This window comes from Solea senegalensis, linkage group LG1 (assembly GCF_019176455.1).
Source record: "Solea senegalensis isolate Sse05_10M linkage group LG1, IFAPA_SoseM_1, whole genome shotgun sequence".
Taxonomy (NCBI): Eukaryota; Metazoa; Chordata; class Actinopteri; order Pleuronectiformes; family Soleidae; genus Solea; species Solea senegalensis.
Window position 1 is genome coordinate 12,748,239 of NC_058021.1, and position 23,067 is coordinate 12,771,305.

Sequence of the window (23,067 nt, forward strand, 5' to 3'; positions counted from 1 at the left end):
TAGATTTCAGTAGAATTTTATTTTGGTACCTATCACCTTATCAATATACACAAACACAAACTGTCACATTTAACTGCGGACTATTGTTCAAGGTCAAAGAGCTCCGACTCCTTCTCTTTCCAAAAAGCAAAGCTGCGGTCAATGTATTTACAGATGTCTTCATTGTTGAGACCAGAGAAGTCTGTGTTATTGCTGCTTTCATCTGGAGAGGCAGTTTGAACTACAACTTTAGGTACGAGTTTAGAATCTGGCAATAAAGACGACGATGATAATGATTGCGATGGTGGACCGCAGCAGGGTCCCGAGGCCCCAAAGAAACAAACTGTGATGTCTTCGAAGCCGTCGCTCCACTGTCGTCTCCCAGCCTGGATTTCCTGGAGAACGGCCTTGTGGTAATCCAGCAGTCTCTCCCAGGAGACACTGCCAACACGGTCAAAGACCTCAAAGCAGAGGAGGTGCCTCATCTTCCTCTCCTCGGGTGACAGTTCCTGCTCTAAGATGCGGAAGTATCCCAGCATGAAGAGGTTGAGGGTCAAGCTGTCATGGCTTACAGCAACACCATTCACATCAGGCAGGAACTGCTCTGGGGAGTAGGTTACCAGTCTCGACTGGGGTGTCAGTGACGTAGACAAACAGGGCGTTTGCATCTCTTTTAGTTCAAGCTTCTTCTTCCAGGTGTTGAGTATCTTGTTCACAGCACTTCGTTGTTGGCAGAACTGAAACATGGAGGTGATTCGACTTCGTCTCCCTGTCTCTTCCTCACGTGCCCTCTTTGCTGTTCTTAATGAAATGGCGTAGGCAGACTTCTTCCAGTGGCTCAGGAACAGCACCACTATGCGCTCTTTCCTCAAGCTGGTTGTTTCAATAACAGGTATAAATTTTTTAGCAGCTTCACAGCAGCTCACCTCACAGCTGGGGCCTGTGCTGGATTTGTCACAATTAACTGCTGAAGCCACAACCATAGTCTGGCTCTTTAAGCCATGGCCTCCTTTCACAACTCCAGCAAAGGGAAAAATTCCACCGATCTGACCTTCAAAGTTGGATCTGAGGTTTCTGACCGACACCCCAGACTGCTGGATCTCCCTCTCTACCCTCTCTCTCCGTTCTCTGCTGTAGCTGTTGGCCTCCAAACGATGGCTGAAAGCAGAAGCCATACCTATGTGAGGTATCCTATATCCACTAGAGGTCTCCACATGTGCTGGCACCATCGCCTGGCCTTGCTGCATGAGTCTCTGGTCTAAATCTTTTACACCCTGAAAAGCTTCAATCTCCTTCTTCACGCTTCCCACTATTCTCCTCTCAACCCTCGAATCTCTGGTTTGGGTCAGATTGGCCACAAGCAAAGACATACTCTTAACGATCTCTGAAATACGACTGCACAAGGCAGGCAAAATCAGGTGCGTTTTCCCCTCTGAATTCATCTGCTGCAAGACCTCTTTGTTGAGGGAGATGTTGACAATAGGATCAGGTAAAATGGCCCTCAGCTCCTTGGTTAGCCTGTCCAGCTCCAGCTCATAGGCCTGACAGTGTTTCTGGAGTGAAAGAGTCTCAATCTGCTGCTGCAGGTAAACCAAGTCGTCCTGCGTTAGGAGCTCACCGAAAGGCCCCAAGACTGCATTGTGGGCTTGGCAGAACTTCCAGCTATCCACTGTTGTATGGCCATTAGTCATTTCCTGTCAAACAGAGGAAGGACTTTTCTTGATTGTTTCATTAAGAGATACTTAATGAAAGTTTGGACAGGGTCAGTGGTTTAGTGTTTTCCGTGTTTTTACTGTGCTAAGCTAACTAGCTGCTGGCTGTAGCCTTATATTAACTGGACAGTCATTATAGAAAACTATTTATTGTATTTCAAATAAACAAAATCTTGTATTGCCTTTGTAAACCAGCCTCTTGTCCTATAATTACATTGAATATATACTGTTTTTTTAAAAAAAACAACAACTTTGAAAGTAGCATTTGACCTTTTTTTTTTTTACCACTAATCTGTTTTGATCTAAAAATAAAAGATAAATAAACTTAGGGAAAATAGAGATAAAATATGTAGTATAAATTAAACATGACATTTAACTTCTTTAGTTGTTGTTTCTTTTACACACAAACTAAACACAGGTTGCAAAGTTGTTGGACTTTTGTGGATTTCTTTACACTTTGGATGACACATTTCTGCACCATAGCTAACATAGCTATTTTACCACAATGTTCTGTCCATGCAGTTTTCTGCCTGACCCTAAAAATGAACAAACATGTTCTCATACAGCACAGAGTCCAAATGAAAAGTACCTGTGTGGTCTGTTCCTCCTCATCCTGCAGCCTGACCTGCAGCTGCTTCACCATCACCTGTCGTTTCCACTCTGCTATGGGGCGACCGGCCTCGTCATGAGTGGGCACCAGGGAGTCGATGTCAGCCAGAATCACATCGAGGACAGGCACCTCGTCTGAAACCTCCTCGCTGTCAAGCCTCTGTCAGCATTTTAGCAACACAAGACAGTCCACAGTGTCACACCTGTGCTCCACGTCTGAAGCCACATTCACAATATAACATCAAAACATCTGTGAGCAGCCATTCTGCATACATCATATCAGTATTATATAAGCTGGAGATAACGCTTTTATTAAGAAGGTAATAACATACAGAAAAGAGATAGATGAAAATCACAAAATCCAGTATAAAACATACAATAAATATCAGGCAGTTGAAAATACCCAGTCAAACTTTAAACTTCATTATCAAAGTCATGTCATGCTGTGTTTAATTCATTAGTTGTGTATGATAGTTTTATATGTCTGTTTGTGTTATTGTAATCTGTGGCCACGAAAGTGAAAACACTTGCATGAAAGCGACACACAGGATGGAATAAACCGTTAAAGCCTGCAATATGAATACTATCTACATCTAAGTCATATTTAACACAAATCTACAACTTCATCTCCCTTCTCGTGTTTTTTCTTGAATGACAACGCTCACCGATTGTCCAGTGAAGACGGCAGTGAAGCCAGCGTGCCTCAGAGACTTGAGAGATCTCATACGAGACATGAGGGTGAGATCTCTCTCCGGAGGCTTCAGATGATTGAACGACGTCACAACTGTAAAAAGTCACAAGATGATATAAATATCTGTCAATGTTTCCGTGACCCAGTGCTTCTCAATCCTGGTCCTTGGTAAGACTCACTGTCCTGCGTGTTTGAGGTACTTTCCTGCTTCAACACACCTGATTCAAATGAATGAGTCATTACCAGGCTTTTGCAGAACTTGTTGATGAACTGACGATTTGCATTAGATGTGTTGGGGCAGGGAAACATCTAAAACATACAGTATCATTAATATTTAATTTCATATAACCTACATTTGACGTTTGTGTTGGGTATAAAGTCAATATTTTTATGATTGTATTATTATACATTATTTCTTTCTAGGCAAAAAAATAAATAACTGTTGATCACCACTTGATGGCCACCTACGATGTGTATTCATAAGTACATAAAGATGGGTGAAACAAACGTAAAACAACAAATGTCACCAGTTTCTTATATTTTAAGCACTGCGGGAATAAGGTGACAGATGTTGCACCACTGTCCTCACTTTCAGGATAATATAAAAATAAATTAAAAAATACAGAGTACACAAACTGAAATCCAAAAGTGTGTTCATCACCTGACGAAGCCAACTGTAGGTGCTGCATGGAGCCTGTGGTGTGTTTTCTGGACATGGAGGCAGCGGGAACGGCGACAGGGTGCCGAGGCAAGGGGGGCACCTCTTTTACTGGCTGCTGGACACAGGCAGAGAGAGAGAGAGAGACAGACAGCATTGGTTAGTCACATTTAAAGGGGCAGTTAACCCAGCAAAAAAGTAAGTGAATAAAAACTTCCCCTTTTTTCAAATGTTTCTTTTGGACCTAGACTGGGGAAAACTGTGTGACAATAAAACATCTATAGAATGATTTTTATAACCACAGACAAAGATGTAGAGCTGTCATAACTGCGTATGTCTGTAGAAACTGTTGAGTCAGCACTGCTTTTATGTTCAGGGTAATAAGGTAAAACCCTATATCCCACATGCTAAAAGCAATCAAAGTGTATCTGCCAGTAATTTAATTCTCTGCACGGATCAGTGGTCACCTTGATGTTCTCCATGTCGACTGCTCTTTGTAACTGTCGTGTTTTAAAGCCACAGATGTTCCTCTTTCTGGGGAAAAAAAAAGTGCAATGAACATAAACAGAAAACAAGATAAACCAAGCGCAATAAAAACTTCACTAGTGGAGAAATATGACACAGCTCACATACTGTAATCCTCTAAGTGACCAAGACCCCCAATGGTGCAGCTGTACAGAGAGAGAGACCATATCCCATATAAGTTCTGTAATTCAAACTGGTGACACTCAAAAAAATACTTAACATTGGGTTGATGGACACTAGTTAGTGTTCTATTTTTTAGTATTTTTATTCATTTAATGTTATTCGGTGCCACACAGAAGTGCCTCAAGGTTTGTCTTTTTTTCCCCGACGAGTCCTTCAAAAGTGCATGTGTACATATTGAACGCCATACAATAAAATAAAGTAAAATAGGTCCTCGAGTGGACCACTACTTTGTTTTCACAAATTCAATCTGGTCTTCACAAAGATAAAGGCGCAAACGTATCACTGCTCCAAAAGACAGGCAGCTGTTATTGAAAGAGAACAAATAATGACTGTAACCACAATTGTTAGCATTTGAAAAAAAAAAAAGTAATCTATATACTTTTTTATTTCCTAACTTTTCACTTTAGAAAATCATTCGGTACTTACAGAGGGATGGCACAAAATGATACTTGATGAAACAGAAGACGGTCCCTCTTCACTCTGAAGCAGCCAGTATACAGTAAGACCAAGGAGCAGCATCAACTGGAGCTGGAGCCAAGCCTCAGATGGGGGGGCCTTCTTTATGTGCATAATTAAACAGGTGGGATAGAGTGACCCGCACCTGGAAGTATAGAACGATAGCACACTGTATGTGGGAGATGGCAGCTGTATGGGACCGTGTGTGTGTGTGTGTGTATATTTGTATTCTTTCTATCTTTGTCTAGGCTCCACAACTTTAAAGTCCTTTTTCAGGGTTAAGACCTGGTTTTAAGGTCAGGATTAGAACTGGGTTAAGGTTAGGCACTTAGTTGTAATGGTTCAGATTAAGGTAAGGGTCTGGGGAGTGCATTGTTTCAATGATGTGTCCTCACTAAGATATAAAATCAAGTGTGTGTGTGTGCATATGTGAGACTTGGCCTTGGAGCGACATTGTGTTTTGAGTTTTCTTTTGAGTTGATTTACTGTTCTGGCCTCAGTGGTTGAACGTCCTGTTGCCATAGCAACCATCACTGACAGGGTTCCTCAGTGGTTATGGTTTTATTGACATTGTTTTGCTGGCAAAAAAAAATTAGCTTATACTAGCATAATATTTAACATACCTCCTGACTTTTAGTACTTAAAAAAAGATTTGTGTTTATTAAGCTGATTTACTGTTGCTTTACATCCATTTACTTTTACTGTATTTTCCTATTTTTTATGATTACTGTGTTATACTTGCTGTGGTCATGTGAATTTTCTTTACCTCTTTACGCATTTTTGTCATGCAAAATGTTTGTTTTTACTTTGCAATCACTGTTATCATCAACCTTTGGTGGAAGTGTGTTAGCTCGTTGTTTGGCAATGCACACAGACGGCACATGCAGAGAGAGGATTATGTAGACAGCTAGGACAGAGATATGGAAACACAACACATGGTTAAATATTCAACGTGCATTACAGAGAAAAGACCTGCAGTATGTTACCAAACATATTGTTCAGCGATCTTGTGTAACCATAGACTGCAGCTCAGTGCTTGATGGGAGGTAGCTGCTCAGCTGCCCCTCACTCAGTCTGGAGCCTTTGTGTCAAGCCCAGTATTTCTGCCTCTGTTACTAGTCGGACTGGTCGTCGTGCTGCTGCTGCTGCTGCAGCAAAGCATATGTCAGTGCATAATCAATAATGGAAGGCGGCTGCACAAACACAGCAATCTCACACAGACACACATGTGTGTGTTCACTCAGAGCAAAACTGTTGCATAACAGACATGAAAACACCATTTCGTTGGGGGCTAACATTAACGCAAACGTAGATTATAGCCTTTGTTGAATCAAAATGAACAGACCAGACCCAATATATGATGACTGTTAAGGTGCCTGACCCTGGCACTGTCTAAAGGTTGCTGCTAGGAACATTCTACATCTTTTTTTATGGGCAGTCAAACAGTGTCTGCTTTGTTGTATCCGAGTGGCAGAAAATTGCAACTATCCTTTACTGGCTGTGGATATAATATCAATTGTGAGGATAATATTGGTACAGATATGGATACTGGTGATGCTTATAGACAAAGGTGGTGGAGCACCATGAGAGAAGAGGATGAGTGTCCTTCCCACCCCACCACCAGAGGGCAGAATCCTCCACTGTGGTGAGAGACTGTAAATCTTTTAGGATAAATTTAGCGACAGAACCTTCTCATTCAGCTTCTCCGGAGTCATTTTACCTCCTCTATACAAAGGATAATGAACTGAACTGATTTCCACTTGTCCTGCATGATGACAATTTTATAGAGTAAATAACACAGCCAAAGTCAAAAGTAACCTTCACGAGAAGGTTGAGAAGCAGAAAATGCTAGCATCACATAAATATTGATAGCAGAACAAGTTATCACTTACACTTACTCCAGTATATGACCAAATTGGAAGTTTAGTACCAGTTCTCAAAAGATAAAATATACCAATAAGCATGTAAACAGAATAATCTCTATACATTTGACACGTACCTTGTACGAAGGAATCAACAGAAGACCAGAAACCCATCCCTGAGGAACTCCTTACATGTCAGTCTTTTTGGACACATGCTATAAAATGGTAGAAAAATGAAACTTAAACTTGGCCGTGCTGTTAGTAATCATTTAAAGTCTCACAGAAAGTATTGTACAGTAGATTTATGATGATTTAACACACAAAAACACACAATGCTAATATGCTGCGTAAGTTTTCAACACTTGTTTATTTATTTGCCTTCTTTTTTTTTTTTTCTTCACAATTTTTGTTACATATCCACAGATATGAGGAAAAAACTCTGGAACACTCAAAAGATAAACGTGAGGACTGAGATTAAGACGTCATCACAGGCTGGGACCTGCCACTGCTTTCGATTTGTCAACTCAGAGCAACGGTGCAGACCTGGAATCAGCAAACCACCATTTCATCCACGCCAAGCTGAAAGACTGACCTGTGGTCAGCACCGTTTATTCTGAGGTGACACCCGACAAAAGCATCAGGCCAGTTAATCTAATTCATCATGGTATACAGGGGAAGAGAGAGTTAATATCATCTGTGTGACGAGACCCAACACAGAAATTCTCCATTTATATACAAGACAGAGCCAAGAGGAAGGTTTCCAGTTAGTCATTACAAGGATCATGAATGACAATACTTTACAAGCAGCACTTGAGGGGGGGGGTTGTTGTCATTAGCAAGCAGTAGTAAGGCAGGAGAGAGGGGACAGAGTACAGCAGAAGATAAGTGGACCTGCATGCTTTGATCCACATGACAATTAAAAAGCAGCCAAAATATGAAATAATCAATAAACTTTCAATTTTCGGCCAGTGCACGATGACTGTCTTGCAAGTGTTTGTGGGTTGTTGTTTTTTTACATGATGCCCTTGAACAATTCGGGCTGGAAGCACTGCACAACATCTGCCAGTTATAAACTGATAAAAATAAATCAATGCATTTTTGCTGCAGTGCTGTTTGTTTATATTGTCAACGTGAAGATGGCATCAAATCTCCGCCTCCTTTCATGACACTTAAACACAACCCAGTCTTTTCCTCACATTCAATCAAACCATCCCATCAAATCATATGAAATAAACTTGCTTTGTGCCCGAGTGCAATATATTATAATCTACAACATAATCCATCCTTGGAAGCTGCATAAATAAAACTTTCTATTGTGTGTTCTGTTCCAGCAGACGGTATACATTATATAACTCTTAGCCATTTATCAAACAAATGGAGTGGATTATACCAAGATGACCCAGTTGCTCAAAGAAAGAATATCAAGTAGTGTAAACTAAAACGATGTATTGGTCTGGTTTTAAAGCATTAGGCTGCTTGGCTCAACAGGTTGGCTGGCCTGTGGCATAAAGAGGCCTAAATGCTTCTTGTTGGAGTCTGAATAACGAGATTGTGATTAGAAAGACATAATGGCTGGCTGACCATGTCTCTTATTGTTGTAAATGAATCATCTGAATGCAAAAAAAAAAAAAGTATAATATGTCATTTAAATGATGTCTGGCAACAAATAACCAACATTCGGGGTCATCTTGGTACAGTGCGAAATAACTGCAACAAGTAAAAGCAACCAGGAGTCATCCTCGACAGAGACGTCATGACAACAACAAAGCTAATCATACTGTACTGGTTTCAAGCTGTAAAATATTAAGCATTTACAGTACAAAGGCGAAGAAGTGCAACGTTTACAGTAAATGATAATGGGATATATATATATATCTATGCTGTACTGTACCATCACTGTACCAACATACTATAAAGCATCATTGATAATATTCACTCTCCGAAACATTTGACATACAGTAGTTCATCAATATAAAAAAAAAGACCCTTAACGTCCTCTACTACTCTACATATTAGGTTCCTATACCAGACATTTTGAAACTAATGTCAGAGACAATGATGAAGAAGGAAGGGAGAAAAAAAAAGAGGTGAAGAAAGGGAGGCACTATCTGGTGCATGGGGGCAAAAGCCCACTCAAAGCAACTGCCCTCGACAGATTACAGGTCCTGGGTCATTTTTAACTTTCCACGTAGCTACAGTAGGGGACTTAAATAGTAAATGTAATACATGTAACAACTCTGCAGGCTCAAGTCCGACACAATAAGTGCTTAACAGATTTTTTTAAAGACTAAACCAAACATTCGATCTAGTTGTTCAATGTAAGTGTAACCGGGTGACTTGAAGAAATTATGCCTGAATAAAAACAGTAATTTGCCTTCTAGGTAGAATTTAGAAAGCAAAACAGGTTATAACAAATGTTCCTGGACAGACAAAATATTGGTACAAGACATAAAATGGGGACTGTGTCCTTGAAAGCACATTGAAATAATGAACATAGCAAAAAAGAAGTGCAGTATATGTACATGTGTTAGCATACAGACCTCACAAGGATGTACTCATCTTCTAATCTTAGTCTCAGATGAAGGCAAATTTCTAACTATATGCGTCACTTTCTGTTATCCCCCAAAAAAACTGTCTGTGTGCAGAAGACAAAGACTTGAAACAACGCTTTTGGTTAAAATAACTGCGTAAACGATACAAGACATAAAGATAATAAAGTGCCATTAAACAAAACAGGTTCAGTGGTCCTGTCACAAACGAGAATTTACGAGAGCAACAACAACAGGTACAAACTTACCCTTTTTTGTCCCACATTGCTCCTCATGCTACTTCAGTGTTACAATGACTCTGTGAAACCTCTGCAGTGAAACAAATACTCTACAGTAGAGCACCAAGCCATTCCAAAACAGACATAATATACAGTATTTAAATAACAGATGTATGTGGAACTACACACTTCTACACAGAAAAGGAAAAACATCCAGTTTGGAGTTTTGGTTTTCACTCTTTTCCTGGTGTCATTATTTAGAAATACATGAATATATAGTTGGGACCTTATCTGGTAACACTTTACATTAAATAAATAAATATAGTTATAACATGGTAATAGTGAGTTTATCATTTTGTAATAGGGCAGTAATAGTATGGTAACACCATCTTATTTCTCAAGTCATTTCCAGCATGGCAATAGCAATTCTTTAATATTACTATAACGCCACACTATTAACAATGTAATATCCAGGTTACAGCTTGATAATGACAATACATACAATTCCATTACTTTTTAGTAAATTTAGTTTTAACCCCTTTTTTTTAAAACCAGGAAGTAATTTGAGAAAATAATAATAGTACACAGAGTATATAAAACAACAGTCAAATGTATTTACAGGGGGTGAACAGCTGCACATTTATATCCCAATACCTATTCATATAGATTTTCCATGGGGATTCATATACTTCTTTCACATTCTTTGGCAGTGACTTTGGAAATAAGATGTTATTACATTACTATTTAGCTCCTATCACCATAATGTTACTGTACCATGTAAAGTGTTGCCCCTTATTTCAGTTAAAGAAGATAAAGCGCATAGTAACTAACTATAGGGATGGCCTCAAAGGTTTCTACATGTATATAAAATTAAAGTCTATAAACTACAGTAGAACTATAGTCCAATCGTCCAGCAGAGACAAGTTACCTAACATGTTTGAGTGGTTAGTATTTCAAATATCTATGTATATTTGTAACGGTCAGGAGGGAGCACACACCATGCAGGGACTGAAGTGTTGACTGTAAAAAGAGAGAGGGGACAGTTTGTTGGGATAAGTGAGTGACTGAGTGATTCCACATAGACGGGTTTTATATGGTTAAATGTATATGTTTGCTTATACGGTATCAGTGTTCATAAGAGCAGGATTTTGAGTGTTTTGAGATTTGATGTTTGTATTGTTTTGTTTCGTTTGTTTTTTTTCTCCATAAAGCTGGTTCACCTCTCACATCCTCTGAGCAGACGGAACCGACTGCACCGACTTTCTCCGAGAGAGCTTTGACCTGCAGAGACATGAAAACATTTGGACATGGGTTAGAGAAAAAGTTAAATGTAAAAAGTACACGTAAGACTTTTCCTGTAACATCTCCCTGTGAATGTCCTTGAGGAAAAAAAATGTTTTTGAGTTCTGGAGGAATTTCTTCCTGATAAAGAAATCTGCAAAACCATTTTTGGCCACTTGAGGGCGACAGAACCATATTATAAATATAACAGTTGGCCATTTAAGGCAGTAACACTGGTTATGTTTTTGTTTTGCTATGTCTGTCTTTAAAGCTGGCTGGGATATGGAAATCCAAATTAAATAGTGTTAGATTTTGTTGGTGATCTGGCTATTAATCTAAATTATTATTAGCATTGTAACGATTGTTGATTTTGTGAATAGGGGAATAAATTAAAAGAAAATGGAGGTAAAGGATGATTTCTCTATTTCAGACCTCTCTCAAAATCCTAAAAAAAAAATCTGATAGGATGAATATTAACTCTCTAAACTGTACATACAATATAATCCATCCTCACTAAATACCATAAACTACAATTAACAGGTTATCATTACTTTCTTTTCATAAGCCAGAAGGTTTGGCCCTGCTCTGCTCTGCTCCATAAAGTTTAGTTAAACTTTATTGAGAACAATGTAAACATTTGTGTTTAGTAGAGCTGAACAATTAATCCAAATTACTGCAATTTTCAAATCGCAGGAGGCGCAACATGTTATGAAACCAAAATGTGTCTTAATATCATTTTAGATTAATTATTGTCTTTAATCTAATACAAATCTTGCAGATCTGCACAAATATCACATTGTAATAATTTTTAAAAACGTTTTTCAATTAAAACGAAGAATAATGATATTGCAAATCATATCGTAATCGCAATTCCTGTCAAAATAATCGCAATTAGATCGCTCAGCCTTAGTGTTTAGTATCAAATTGACAGTTATTAGTATGAAATTAAATGGTTTTCCAGGCTCCACTGAAATTATTTGCAGTTAGTTACATACTATATCAAATTCTCTCTCTAGGAGTTAAGCTTCATAGAATTCAGTTCATTGAGATAGCATTGAGACAGAAAACTCCAAATCCATAACCTGCTGTTCATTATTAAGTTTGGGGAGACTGATAATGTGTTTATCTGGGTACCAGATGAGTTATTGTTGGATGAGTATAGGTTTTTTTTTGAAAGCTGACAGAATAAGTGCAATTGTGTTAAACCATAAATGTGCTGGTGAGCATTACAATGCCAACAAATAAGAACGACATCCTCAAATAATCAAGGACCATCATACTGTCGTTCCCAGATGCCCTTGGGAAAGGGAGGGGTGACTGCAGAGGTCCTCTGTTCCTTTCAACCTCCACTAGATGTCACTAATTCTCATACACTTGACCTTTAAACAGTCACGTTAAAGAACGAGGCTTCAGACGATGGCTCTTCAGTTGGTTCCTCTCCACCCACCTGATAGTCCCTGCTAACAGAGGGTTGAAAGCATACAGCCAGTCATGCATCTCTTTGTCATTGGCAGCCTGCAGCAGGATCCCGCGATGTTCAGTGCACACAGCAAACGTGTTGGGAGTCTGGAGACATTTAACACACTCGGGTTACTAAGACATCTGAAGATCATTCAGGTTCACAAAAACACTGTTTATTTAATTGAGAAATTGGTTTCAGCATTGAACGGAGGCTGGGTCGTACCCGTAGTAAGGTTTGTTTGTCCTCACTGTATTCCACCTTTGCCGAGGACAGGTTGATGACGGCTCTCTCCACACTGTCTCTCTCGCTGCGGTACAGGTAGACGTAGGGCCTGCGCACCACCACGTAACGCTTCACCCAGCCACTGGTGTGGGGCTCAAGGAAATGCAAGTAGCCCTTCTTTGACACAATGGGGCTATATGTGATGAAATAATCATTTTAATATCTAACAAGATGTTGATTTCCTAAAAGAAAACCATGTGTGTGTGTGTGTGAATATTCTGACCTGACACGTATTTCCTGTATGTCAGGTACAAAGCTGTATCCTCTGAGAGCTTTCTTTCTGTCCACTGGGCTGTACGGGTCCAGATCTGGAGTTGACGCCTCGGAACAGGGTTCAGTATGCCTGCAAAAAACATGAAAACACAAATTAATAATGTGACAAAAAAGGGGGTGGATGACAGAAGTAACAATACTGGTGCCTATAAGCAAAGACATCTCACTGCTCTGCTTTAAATGTTTAAATGGGAACATGTTATTCATCTTGTAGGGCAAAGTAGAAATGTTTGAAAAACAATGACAAATTGAATAAGTGTTCATCACAAGAATTTACCGGACAAGGAAAGTCTAATGTAAGACATATGCTACTGAGATGCATTGTGCGAAATGTAGGATCCAGAGGTGTTAGAGCTGGAGTTAAAGTCAGGGTACTTTGGACTGCGATGCCTTTGTTTTTAGACCCATGGTTCTTAAACTGTGGCATGTGAGCTTCCTCTGGTGCTTCCTCTGGTGGTAAAATCAGAAAGACTTCTCTGCTATCTATAATTTTGACCGGAGCGCGCAAAACAATGAAACTACAATAACAAATAATAATAATAAATTAAACCTTATCTCTCGCTCTATCCTAATCTAATTTCACTATATCAGTGCGTCAGTATTATGTGAGGAAGAGGAGGATGATGAGAGAGCAAATCTTATTGGGAATAAATATGCCTCCTGTGACAAGTCTGTAGCTGACTTTGCTCGGCCTATCCACACTAAGAATGACTAAGAAGATATTGCTACATACCTAAAGTCATAGTGTCCTTCGACCAGTGATGGGCAGGTAGAGGACGGAGTAAGCGTGCTCAGTCCAGACGATGATGAGTCCCTCCTTAAAGATGCAGACATCTCAGACAGCTAAAAACACACACACACACACACACCAAATCATGCAGCGAGAAACACACACAAGACAAGAGGGACAAATACAGACAAAACATGCCAGCAAACAGTTAAGCACGAACAACACAGACACGCATTCAGAAAACAACTCAATCAGACAAACTGTCATTTGTGTAGCAATACATTGGAAAAATAATTCTGTACCACTAAAACATATGTCCTCATCATGTCTAAGAGCCCCTCATTGATTAAAATATTAAAGAATACATGCGGGGGGGGTGTACTGAGTTAGTGGGAACCTCTCAATCTCTGAAAAGGAGTTACTGGTGAGGGATGAAGTCAGGAGAGAATCCTGTTGTAAGTGATGAACACATGGGTTTTAAAAGATAGAATTGAGTGGAGACCTTGGTTAATATTATCCTAAAAAGGTTTCTTGTTTGACTGTCATATCTCATCCACCAGATACAAATATATAATACTTGTGAATAATATTTACCCTTGGTCTACTACAAAAGTTTAAAAAGTGGGTGATGGGGAATTAGATCAGAAAAGGATGGGAAAAAAAAAGAATCTGTGCTGAACTAATTATGAAATGAGTTAATGGGTGAAATGTGGGGCTTAATTATTCAGTACAGTAGTAAATGTTCAGAGGGATTATTGGGCCGGATTAGAGGGCCTAGACTGGGGCTCACCTTGCTCTCACTGGCACTGCTGCTCACCTGGCTGTACTCTCTGTTGAAGGTGTGCATCAGCAGACGCAAACACTAAAACAGAAAATAGACAGAAAATCATGCTGAATTATGTCTGTATGGGATCATAACAGTTAAAAAAAAGAAAAACAGTCGGGCTCAGACAAAAGTTGTGGAGCAGCACTCACCTTGGCCGCCAGCTCCCTCTGCCTCTGGTTGGGGCTCTCGGGGGTGAGGCTGCTGCTCGGACTGTGGCTGAGGACGGGACTCTTTGCGAAGTCGCTGATGTCACTGCTTTTATACAGCACTTCCTGTCCGGCCTGCAGAGTCGCCTCCAGCTTCTCCCTCAGCAGCAGGTAGTGTCGGGTCTTCTCCACCTAAAACAACAAACGTGTGCACATTTTACATCATTTGTTGTGGTAATAACCTTGTTACATTCTTTCTGAATGCTTTACCTCCTCATTTTCTGACGTCAACACAGATTTTCAAATTAAATGATTGCAGTTCTACAATAGCTAAAGGTCTTGTTGAGTAATTAATGTATTTTCTGTGAACAAGTGATTTTATTAGGCTGTGTGCATGCAGAGTTGTCCGTAATTTTGCATTTATACTATTAGGTTGAAATAAATACATACATACAACCTTTAATAGACAAATACATTAAAATACATACACTGAAAAGAAATTAATTTAACAAAGATTGTAAAATATGATATAAAAATACAGTTATATAAAACAGTTGCAACCTGAAGTTGGAAGGTTCAAGATCAAATTTCTGTCCAAAGGGAGGAATTGTACTTAATTTGAGAAGGTTGTATTGTGTTTCATGAGTCAGCTGCAGTAAAAGCAGTTTTTCCAAATCTAGAACGAACCCATGGAATACTAAATGCATTTTTTTGTGCCATCTTTTGTAGACATCATCATTCTTACCTCCTGCAGTAAGCTGAGTTTCTCCAGCTCCCACTGGTGGTCAAGGATGAGACTGTCACTGCGAGGCCTCCATCCAGCCAGGTTCTCCTCTCCTCGGACGTACGCCACCGAAGTATCCAGCACACGCCTGCGGCGGCGCTGCATGCCTGATGGAGAACACATTTATGTTTTAGAACATTGATACCCTGTCATGTTTAACAAATGTTTTAGTTTTATTTAACTGAGCTTTCTTGTTTGTTTTGTCTCACCTGGACTTCCATTGTCTGCCACGTGACAGAGAGTGACTTCATAAACTCCTGTGACACGGTTACTGAGATGGAGAGAGCACAAATTGCCACAGTACATTTAAACAAAGAGATTTCGGACAGTTAATCTACTAAAATGTGCTGAAAACATTATATATTTAATCATAAAGGTATAAAACACACAGTGTAGCCTGATCTCAGATTGTATAAATCTAAAAAATCTGCACCTCTCAGAGGGACGGAGGCAGCCAGTGCTGAAGAGATTTCTGATGGAGCGAGAGGCCGGCAGCTTTGTGTCGCGAGAGTAAAAAACCATGCAAAAATCTTTGGTGATCACTGTCGGTTGTGTGCAGTTCTCCATCTGGTTAAAATACACAGAAAACATCAGAATCCATTCACAAGAACACAGTGAAAGAAAAAAAATATTATATATGGAGGTAAAAAAAAATATTACCTCCAAATAAGCAGAGAGTGTGATGTAGATCTTCTCCCTGTAGGGAGTGACTCTGTTCAAGAGCAGAGAGTTGTGCATGGAACTGTCCCACGCTGCCTCAAACCGGTAGAACGTTCTGGTGTGAGAAAAACAAAATGTGATCTTTTACCTGCTTCATCTTAAAGGCAGAAATATCCAACTTACCACGAAAAGTGAAACATGTGAGGTAAAGGGCGTTCTTGTTATCAGAAAAGCAATTAGTGAAAATATAAAAAAAATGATTGTCATTGTACCTATGATCTACTCCCAATGAGACGCTGCCGTAAACAAAGACAAAAAGTGAAAAGGGTGAGAAATTCGGCAAAGAAACTGATCCAAGCAAAATTAAACATGAGGTAAAGCAAAACTTTAGTGAGACACACACAAACAGGCGGATTCATACTTGTCATCATGCTTAGGCCAGAAGTATCCAGACGACAGGATGTTGAGGGAAAGAATGTTGGGGTCTATGATGGTCTCATCGGCCTCTGGTGTGTTTCGAATGCGACCTAAAAATCAAATAAATCTTAAATCAGATGAATTTATTCCCAATTGGACAAGGATTTATATATTGTTTGCCACTTTCCCTCATTACTCACCAATGACCAGCTCTTTCACCTCTTTCCACTCTATGTCATTTCCTGTTTCATGAGCAATGGTGACTGTGATCCTCCTCTGAATGCCCTGTGGATGTTGTGAAGCAAATCAGCAAATCAGCAAATCAATATTGTTACTGCACTTCCACTGGAACAAAAGTATCTCACGCTGATAATGAGTGGAATGAATGTGGCACATGGGTTTATCCAGACATTGAAACGTAGCTGCTGATATTAAAAAGACTTTAAACACACTGGGCCTCATTAAGATGATCTAAAGCACAAGGTCGAAATTTATTTAGTGTCTGAATTATTAGTAGGTGTGTATGTATGTGTGTGATTTATGCACAGGAGTTGGCTGCAGTCCCAGCAGCCAGCACCCCCACACCCCACCATCTACTACACCCTATGTCCCATCAACAACTCCATTAGATAAGGAATACACGAACATTCAAAATTTGTAATCGCTGTTGAGTGTTGTTGACTCCTCCATTTTTTGCCTAGAAATATGGATTTCTATGAATTTAAAGATTTTTAGTACACTACTCAACAGTATATATAACATTAGTTATGTGTTTTCAGGTAATTAAATTCATTTAATGCATTATGTACATTAGCTACTGAGTCTATTCATGTGTATTTAGGGAAATATGGAGGTAATTAAAGGTGGTCAGACCTGATGTAAGAGGTACGTGCCATGACAGGGCATCCCACTTCTGTGGTCAACAACAGCAGGTATGTAGCTGGAGAAGAGGAAACATTTATGTTAAGTGAGACTTACAGTATATCATTTGAGGAAGCATAAATTTAGTTTTAAATGACTCACTCCCCGTTGGCCTCCAGCTCGCAGATCTCAAAGAAGACCATGAGGTCATATTTGGCGTGGCATGGTCCCGCAGTGGAGCGAGTCAAAGTGCTGAGCTTTGTGGCTGGCACTGAAGAATGACAGGAGAATAGATTAATGTGTGACAGACCAGACCAGTTCACCCCAGACTGAACTGATTATGATTGAGTTAGAGGGGAAGACAGAGCAGGATGTGGAATTTTGCTTCACCAACACATTTCAACACACAGTGTCCACACAACATCAGGAAAAACTTTTACATTTACATTATATTCATCAGGGAATGTTGAAGAAACCCCATTGTGGTTTAAAATTTTTTAATAGACCGAAATCAACAAACAAAATTGAGCAAATCTGAGGGCAAACACACCTTACGATGACCATAAAAGCTACGGAAAATCACTGTTTATTTACATGTTAGGGAATAACATGACATTCAGTTATCCAGGTGAAAAATTTACAGAATAGATGTTTAAATGCTGCCTTTGATATAAGCAGAGCAGTTATTTCTCAATTTAAATGATACAAGCTTTTATGGTTGACCAAATTATCTGCAGGTTTGACAGATTCCTTCTTTTCCCAGTGATTTTGTGATAATAAAACTTCTAAAATTGCTACCTATAAAAGGCCATGGAGTGCAATATATAACCAAATCATGGATAAATGCTAATGTTTAATCAACTCTACAAACCTGGTTTGGATAAGGGCATCACCCTGGGGAACTGTCTCCTGGAAGGTCTCAGTGGACTAAGAGACAGGACAAGGAAACCAAAATGTGAAATGTGTCTGAATGATACATTAACTCATAATAAGTCACCAGTTTAAATAAAATTGAATGTAAATTACCTGATCAGGTCTTTGCAGAGTGGAGGGAAGGGTTGTTTCTGATAATGACCAAACACCTCAAAGACGATTGGCTGAGTCTTTATGTACTCCACAAAAGACTTGGTCACCTCCACTGTGATCTGGCAGAGGACGGAAGGAATGAAATTAAATTACATGCAACTAGTCAAAGAATCTGTTTACAAAAAGCAGCCCTAACTATTAATATTTGTGAATAATAAGAGTGAGTGTAGAGTTCAGTGCGCACATTTTGTACGTGGTAGAAACCAAGCGGAGGTCCTCTGCCTGTGTTCTTCAGGGGTTCCGTGGAGAAAGCCTCGTCATGACGGTGGATGAAACTGAAAGGACAGCAGAAATGAACGTATTTGACACTGTTCTTCATTTTAACCATGAATGAATAATGTTCAAACCACAAACAATAACCACAAGTGATGAATATTGGACAAACAGTGTAGTCCTTTTCTCAAAGCTTCTGTGACAACATGCAGGGATTCAAGTGTCTCTGTTCAGTGTTCACTCACTTGAACTGGCAGAAGATGTCGGCATACTCTGCTGAGATGCTGGATGCCTGTAAGACGGTGACTCTGAAGGTAAAGGTGCTGCCAATCCTCAGGTGGGTCAGCGCTCTCTCTGGAGAGAGGTCCAGAGGAAGATCCAGACCCAGACCTAAACTCTTGGATGGGCTGCTAGGAGACTCCAGTGTGGCTGCACATGACAGAAGTGTGTATTTTTAATTGTGCTTTTCCATTTTTAATGACTATTCACTTCACAGTACATTTTTTGCATTTTACCATTCCATTCAAAGTGCATCGAAAGGATAGAGTGTGTAACAGTTTTTCGATCACAAATCTATCATACCCATTTACAAAGTGCCAGCACAGCTGCCAGGAGTAATTCTGGCTTGCATCAGTAAGTAACATTAGAGCAAGTAAGGATCAAACCCCAAACCTTTCCGGTTGGAAGATGACCCACTCTACCACTGATCAATAGCCACACAGAAACCTTTTGAAAATGCTTTGTGTTGGAGCACACACACAAAACACACACACCCCTCTTGCCTTCACAAGTGTTGTTGTTGACTTCGTCCACAGAGATTCCCATCTCAGCATTTTGTCCTTCTCCCTCCACAATTCTCAGCTCCTCCTGCAAGGTGTTGGAGTGCGACATAACACCAGGACACGTCTCTGTCTGGAACTAAACACAAGAGACGAAAACATGAGCTCAGTGCAGTCAACAACATCCAAAGGCAGCAATTCATGAAGAATTTGAGTGTTTGAAAGCATCTCTCTGCTTGTTTGTAAATGACATGCTTAATTTTTACAGCAACACATTATCAATCCAAACGTAAAATATGGAGAAAATCTTGGTATCTGTTTTTACAAAACATTATGATGTAGCAGGTAAATTAACCTTGGACCTTTTAGATATAAAATGTCATCACTACATAATTTCCTCTAATCAGACATTTGATCTCATTTGGCATTTTCTTCCTCCTCACAAGCGGGATAATAACATACTTAAAAGAACTCTAAGGAATCACTACCTTCTCAAAATGTTTGTCTTCAAAGGAGATTTTGGCAGTGCCAGACTGCCTCACACCAGAGCCATAATCAGGGGCCTCCTCATCAGCTGGAGAAGCACAAAACAGAGGAGAAAGCGTGACCACCTTTTCATGAAGTTAAGTATCTAACAGTTACACAACATTTTTCATCATTTTCATGTGTGATTATATCTGAAACATAAATCAAATTGGGGAGGATTTGGTCAATCTAACCCTAACATTAGCAAGGTCAAAATGAATACCTGAGATGGCCTGCACAGCAACTCTGAGGAAGCCTTTCACTTCCCCTTTCTCACTGACAATGGCCACACGATGCACCAGTGGTACTGGGTACAGCAAGTTACTCAGGTACACAAAAGCCCTGAGGATAAAAAGCAAAGACGGTGATCATTTAAAGCATATTAAACACGTGCAATTGAGAGGAGAGGAGTTGTTTGCATTTGGTGTTCGGTCGACGTCTGACCTGCCGACAAGACGGAACCAGGGGAAGCGATCATAGAAGGGGTCGCCTCCGGTCAGGGCGTGGTCGCAGTCCTCCACAGCACTGCTGGGGAGTTCTGCAGCACGGTCATACATTTCTCTCATCAGGTCCAGCCTCTGTCTGCAGGGACACACAATGAGGACCAGACGCAGCTGGTGAATGAATGGCAGTATAACAGAAAACGCAAAGTAGACTCCTCCCCAAGTCTTGTTTTAGCTGTAGTTTGGCTGTACCTTACAAAGACAGCAGACCATACTTTAAAATGTTTTACATTTTTGTGTGCTTAGTGCTAAAACTTCTTTAGCATTTAACATTCAGTCAAGTACTTTTTCTTAAAAGGTCTTTGTAAAAGAGACACAGCAGACAGCATCTGGAAACATCTTAAAAAAGGAAAAGTTGTACTAAAAAGGAAACACCTGTAGTAGTCATATTTACTGAATTATGTCACATGAAGTGTAAAAAGTGGTACTTTATAAGGTCACTTGTTTTTTTTATTGTTTTATCTTTATTTGTGTATTTATTTAAATACTTATAATATTATATTTATAAATGTAAAACTAGAGGATGAATTTATTTTTGTAAAACGGTGTCTCATAATCCCATGTGGGACAGATCAGAAGGCATGACACAGACATTAAAATTAACTTACTCTCTAACCATGAACTCAAATAATAAATAAATAATAAAAAAAAAAAAAAAACATTGACTAGACTTATCGTTAATAAGCTTATACCTGAGTTTCTCTAGAGTCCAGTAATGCGTTGCTCCATTCTTCTGATCCTGCACCTCCACAGCCACTATTGTCTGAGGGAAAGGTCTGCTTTCTCGCTCCTTGGCCACACAGGGTGGCAGCAGGTCAGGAGGCAACGGGGAGTAGAGAGTGTCCGTCAACAAGACAAACTGGAACTGAACCTGAGGATGACACAAGACATAAAATGTGAGAAACTGACTCTTTACATGCCACTGTGATCCTATTCCCAGCCCACTCACATCTGCAACACACAAAAGCAAATTCCAGTGGTCATAAACAATGATTTCACCATAAAAATAGGTTTGATTTTCTGATAACTGCAAAAACATGAAGTAGTTGTTCATTTATATACAGATACCAATTTTTACAAATACTGCATTTTCAGTGTATTAAACGTAAGATAGATATTGATGACCACAGGAGTCGAGACAATCCATTACTTTTCTGGAGACTCCTTTTGTCTAAATTACTGTAAGATGAGAACTGTTATTTTATGGGGCACTAATTTACGTCACTTTAAGCAGCAAAAAGGAGATTTTGATTTAAAAAGAAAACGTCACATTTTTACCCAAATCACAAATGTGTCCCAGTGCTAATTAAGGACCATGTTTTCTAATGTCCCACCTTCTTCTTCAGCTCCACGCTTATAGCGTTGGCCTCCTTGAGAAAGATGGCATTGCCCCAAAGCAGATCTCTGAGAGAGGTGAACTGATAGAAACGCCACTTTCTGAAAGCCCACAGAGCCAACTCGGTCTCATGCTCTGTCCAAGGCACTGCGGAGGCAAGACATTTAATGTGAGAATCACATGTGACCAAATAAAAGACAGATTTGTTTGAGTAGAGACAAAAATGTGTTTGTGATGTTGGCCTAAAAAAAATTGACTTGACTTGATTTGACCGCATCACCTTCCTCTTCAGGCTCCTCCTCTTCCTCAGGTGACTCCAGGTACCGAGAGTCCACCTGTTTCTGAAGAGCCTCCAGTTTACTTTCATAGTCCTGAAAGACAATAGATGATCAGAAACAGAAATGGTTTATAGGGAGTTCTAATTCTAATTCACTGTAATGTTTTCTTGTGGAGCTTTCTCTCACCAGTCTCTGCTGTTCTAGCAGGTTACTGGCTTCCTCTCTTTCTTTACGGTACTGATCCTCCAGTTCCTGAAGCCTGGAACAAGATTTACACAGTTACAGTTACAGTACATGACAATGCCATGTTATTAAATTAAATGTATTATTGTCCAAACTCACCTCTGCTCCATCTCCTGCTTCATGTCGATGCCTTGTTTCTCCAGCAGCTCTCTCTGAGCAAAGGCCCAGTCGACGGGTTCCACGGGCGTCTCAGCGCACGGCGTCCTCTCTCGCTCCAGGCGAGCCTGCTCTGGGTCGTTGAAGCGAAACACGTGGCTCTTTCCCATTATGATTCGATTCCCTGTAAAGTTAAGTTTGGAAAGGGTTGAATATCTTAATAAATTATCTTACACTGAAATGACAAAACTGATATCACTAACAATCTTTTTTCTTTTCTTTTTTTTTAATTTAAAGACATTTTTAGAATCTTACCTGATCGCAGAACAATAGGTGAGGTCACTCTCTTCCCATTGACATATGTCTCTGATCCCTCGCATGGCTCAAGGATGACACATCCTAATTGAAGATATACCAATTGTTTTAAATATATTCAATATAACAAATGGTGGGTTGGAACATTTATTTAATATCGCAATTTTCAAAAAAGTCAAAAACAGCCGCAAGTCTTTTACCTTCTCCCTGAGGGCCTATGGTGCTGCTGAATGTGCAGTGCTCATCTTTGATGAAATGGCCACTGAGAACAATGTCTTGGCGACTCTTGGCATTTTCACGGCCAACCCTGTGGGAAGATGATGTCATCGAAATGTGGGGGAAAAAAAACAGCTCTGCATCTGGACTAAACCTCAAAATAGAAAACATGTAAAAACTCTTACTTTGTAGTGCCATCTTTAATGTAATAGAGAAGACACTCAGACATCAGTGGGTCTTCGTTCAGGTTCACCAGGTGAGGCGTCTGAAAGGTGAAATTGTGATGTTTATTATTTAATGTGTGTTTTTGAAA

At 39.7% G+C, this 23,067-nt stretch overlaps 2 protein-coding genes across 12 annotated transcripts in view; both read right to left on the bottom strand.

The window, feature by feature from the left end:
• LOC122766138 (espin-like protein) lies at positions 1–10,726 on the bottom strand. Of its 3 annotated transcripts, XM_044020788.1 has the most exons (8): positions 10,663–10,726; positions 4,784–6,890; positions 4,283–4,320; positions 4,117–4,183; positions 3,653–3,764; positions 2,966–3,084; positions 2,281–2,460; positions 1–1,673 (listed from the first exon to the last, which is right to left on the bottom strand). In XM_044020788.1, the coding sequence occupies exons 2-8, from the start codon at positions 4,925–4,927 to the stop codon at positions 81–83; spliced, it is 2,253 nt and encodes a 750-aa protein (XP_043876723.1). In that variant the 5' UTR covers positions 4,928–6,890; positions 10,663–10,726; the 3' UTR covers positions 1–80. The 3 variants fall into 3 exon arrangements, with proteins under 3 accessions (XP_043876723.1, XP_043876732.1, XP_043876740.1); XM_044020797.1 differs by lacking the exons at positions 4,784–6,890; positions 10,663–10,726 and having other exon boundaries at positions 3,653–3,767; positions 4,283–4,765; XM_044020805.1 differs by lacking the exons at positions 4,784–6,890; positions 10,663–10,726 and having other exon boundaries at positions 3,653–3,767; positions 4,117–4,765.
• The window catches only part of kif1ab (kinesin family member 1Ab), a 24,827-nt gene continuing 8,771 nt past the window's right edge, over positions 7,012–23,067 (bottom strand). For 2 of the 9 annotated variants that reach the window (XM_044020759.1, XM_044020776.1), the window contains 32 exons: positions 22,940–23,019; positions 22,739–22,845; positions 22,539–22,622; positions 22,227–22,407; positions 22,071–22,143; positions 21,887–21,977; positions 21,605–21,753; positions 20,963–21,141; positions 20,212–20,349; positions 19,991–20,109; positions 19,731–19,816; positions 19,237–19,381; positions 18,709–18,892; positions 18,435–18,525; positions 18,191–18,309; positions 18,036–18,091; positions 17,327–17,435; positions 17,177–17,243; positions 16,504–16,588; positions 16,308–16,413; positions 16,159–16,182; positions 15,887–16,001; positions 15,660–15,793; positions 15,436–15,497; positions 15,188–15,333; positions 14,446–14,634; positions 14,261–14,332; positions 13,474–13,583; positions 12,691–12,810; positions 12,408–12,600; positions 12,171–12,289; positions 7,012–10,723 (listed from right to left, as the gene is read on the bottom strand). In XM_044020759.1, coding sequence (XP_043876694.1) covers positions 10,666–10,723; positions 12,171–12,289; positions 12,408–12,600; positions 12,691–12,810; positions 13,474–13,583; positions 14,261–14,332; positions 14,446–14,634; positions 15,188–15,333; positions 15,436–15,497; positions 15,660–15,793; positions 15,887–16,001; positions 16,159–16,182; positions 16,308–16,413; positions 16,504–16,588; positions 17,177–17,243; positions 17,327–17,435; positions 18,036–18,091; positions 18,191–18,309; positions 18,435–18,525; positions 18,709–18,892; positions 19,237–19,381; positions 19,731–19,816; positions 19,991–20,109; positions 20,212–20,349; positions 20,963–21,141; positions 21,605–21,753; positions 21,887–21,977; positions 22,071–22,143; positions 22,227–22,407; positions 22,539–22,622; positions 22,739–22,845; positions 22,940–23,019 — 3,591 coding nt within the window. In that variant the 3' untranslated portion in view covers positions 7,012–10,665. Of the gene's footprint in view, positions 10,724–12,170; positions 12,290–12,407; positions 12,601–12,690; positions 12,811–13,473; positions 13,584–14,260; positions 14,333–14,445; positions 14,635–15,187; positions 15,334–15,435; positions 15,498–15,659; positions 15,794–15,886; positions 16,002–16,158; positions 16,183–16,307; positions 16,414–16,503; positions 16,589–17,176; positions 17,244–17,326; positions 17,436–18,035; positions 18,092–18,190; positions 18,310–18,434; positions 18,526–18,708; positions 18,893–19,236; positions 19,382–19,730; positions 19,817–19,990; positions 20,110–20,211; positions 20,350–20,962; positions 21,142–21,604; positions 21,754–21,868; positions 21,978–22,070; positions 22,144–22,226; positions 22,408–22,538; positions 22,623–22,738; positions 22,846–22,939; positions 23,020–23,067 lie in introns of all 9 variants that reach the window. The other 7 variants (XM_044020728.1, XM_044020742.1, XM_044020767.1 and 4 more) reach the window with 5 other exon arrangements.

Coding starts and splice junctions, on each gene's coding strand:
- LOC122766138 (XM_044020788.1), bottom strand. CDS start 4,927: ATGCACATAAAGAAGGCCCCCCCATCTGAGGCTTGGCTCCAGCTCCAG. Junction 4,184..4,282: donor TGGTCACTTAGAGGATTACA/GTATGTGAGCTG, acceptor TTTTTTCCCCAG/AAAGAGGAACATCTGTGGCT. Junction 1,674..2,280: donor AGGAGGAACAGACCACACAG/GTACTTTTCATT, acceptor TCTGTTTGACAG/GAAATGACTAATGGCCATAC.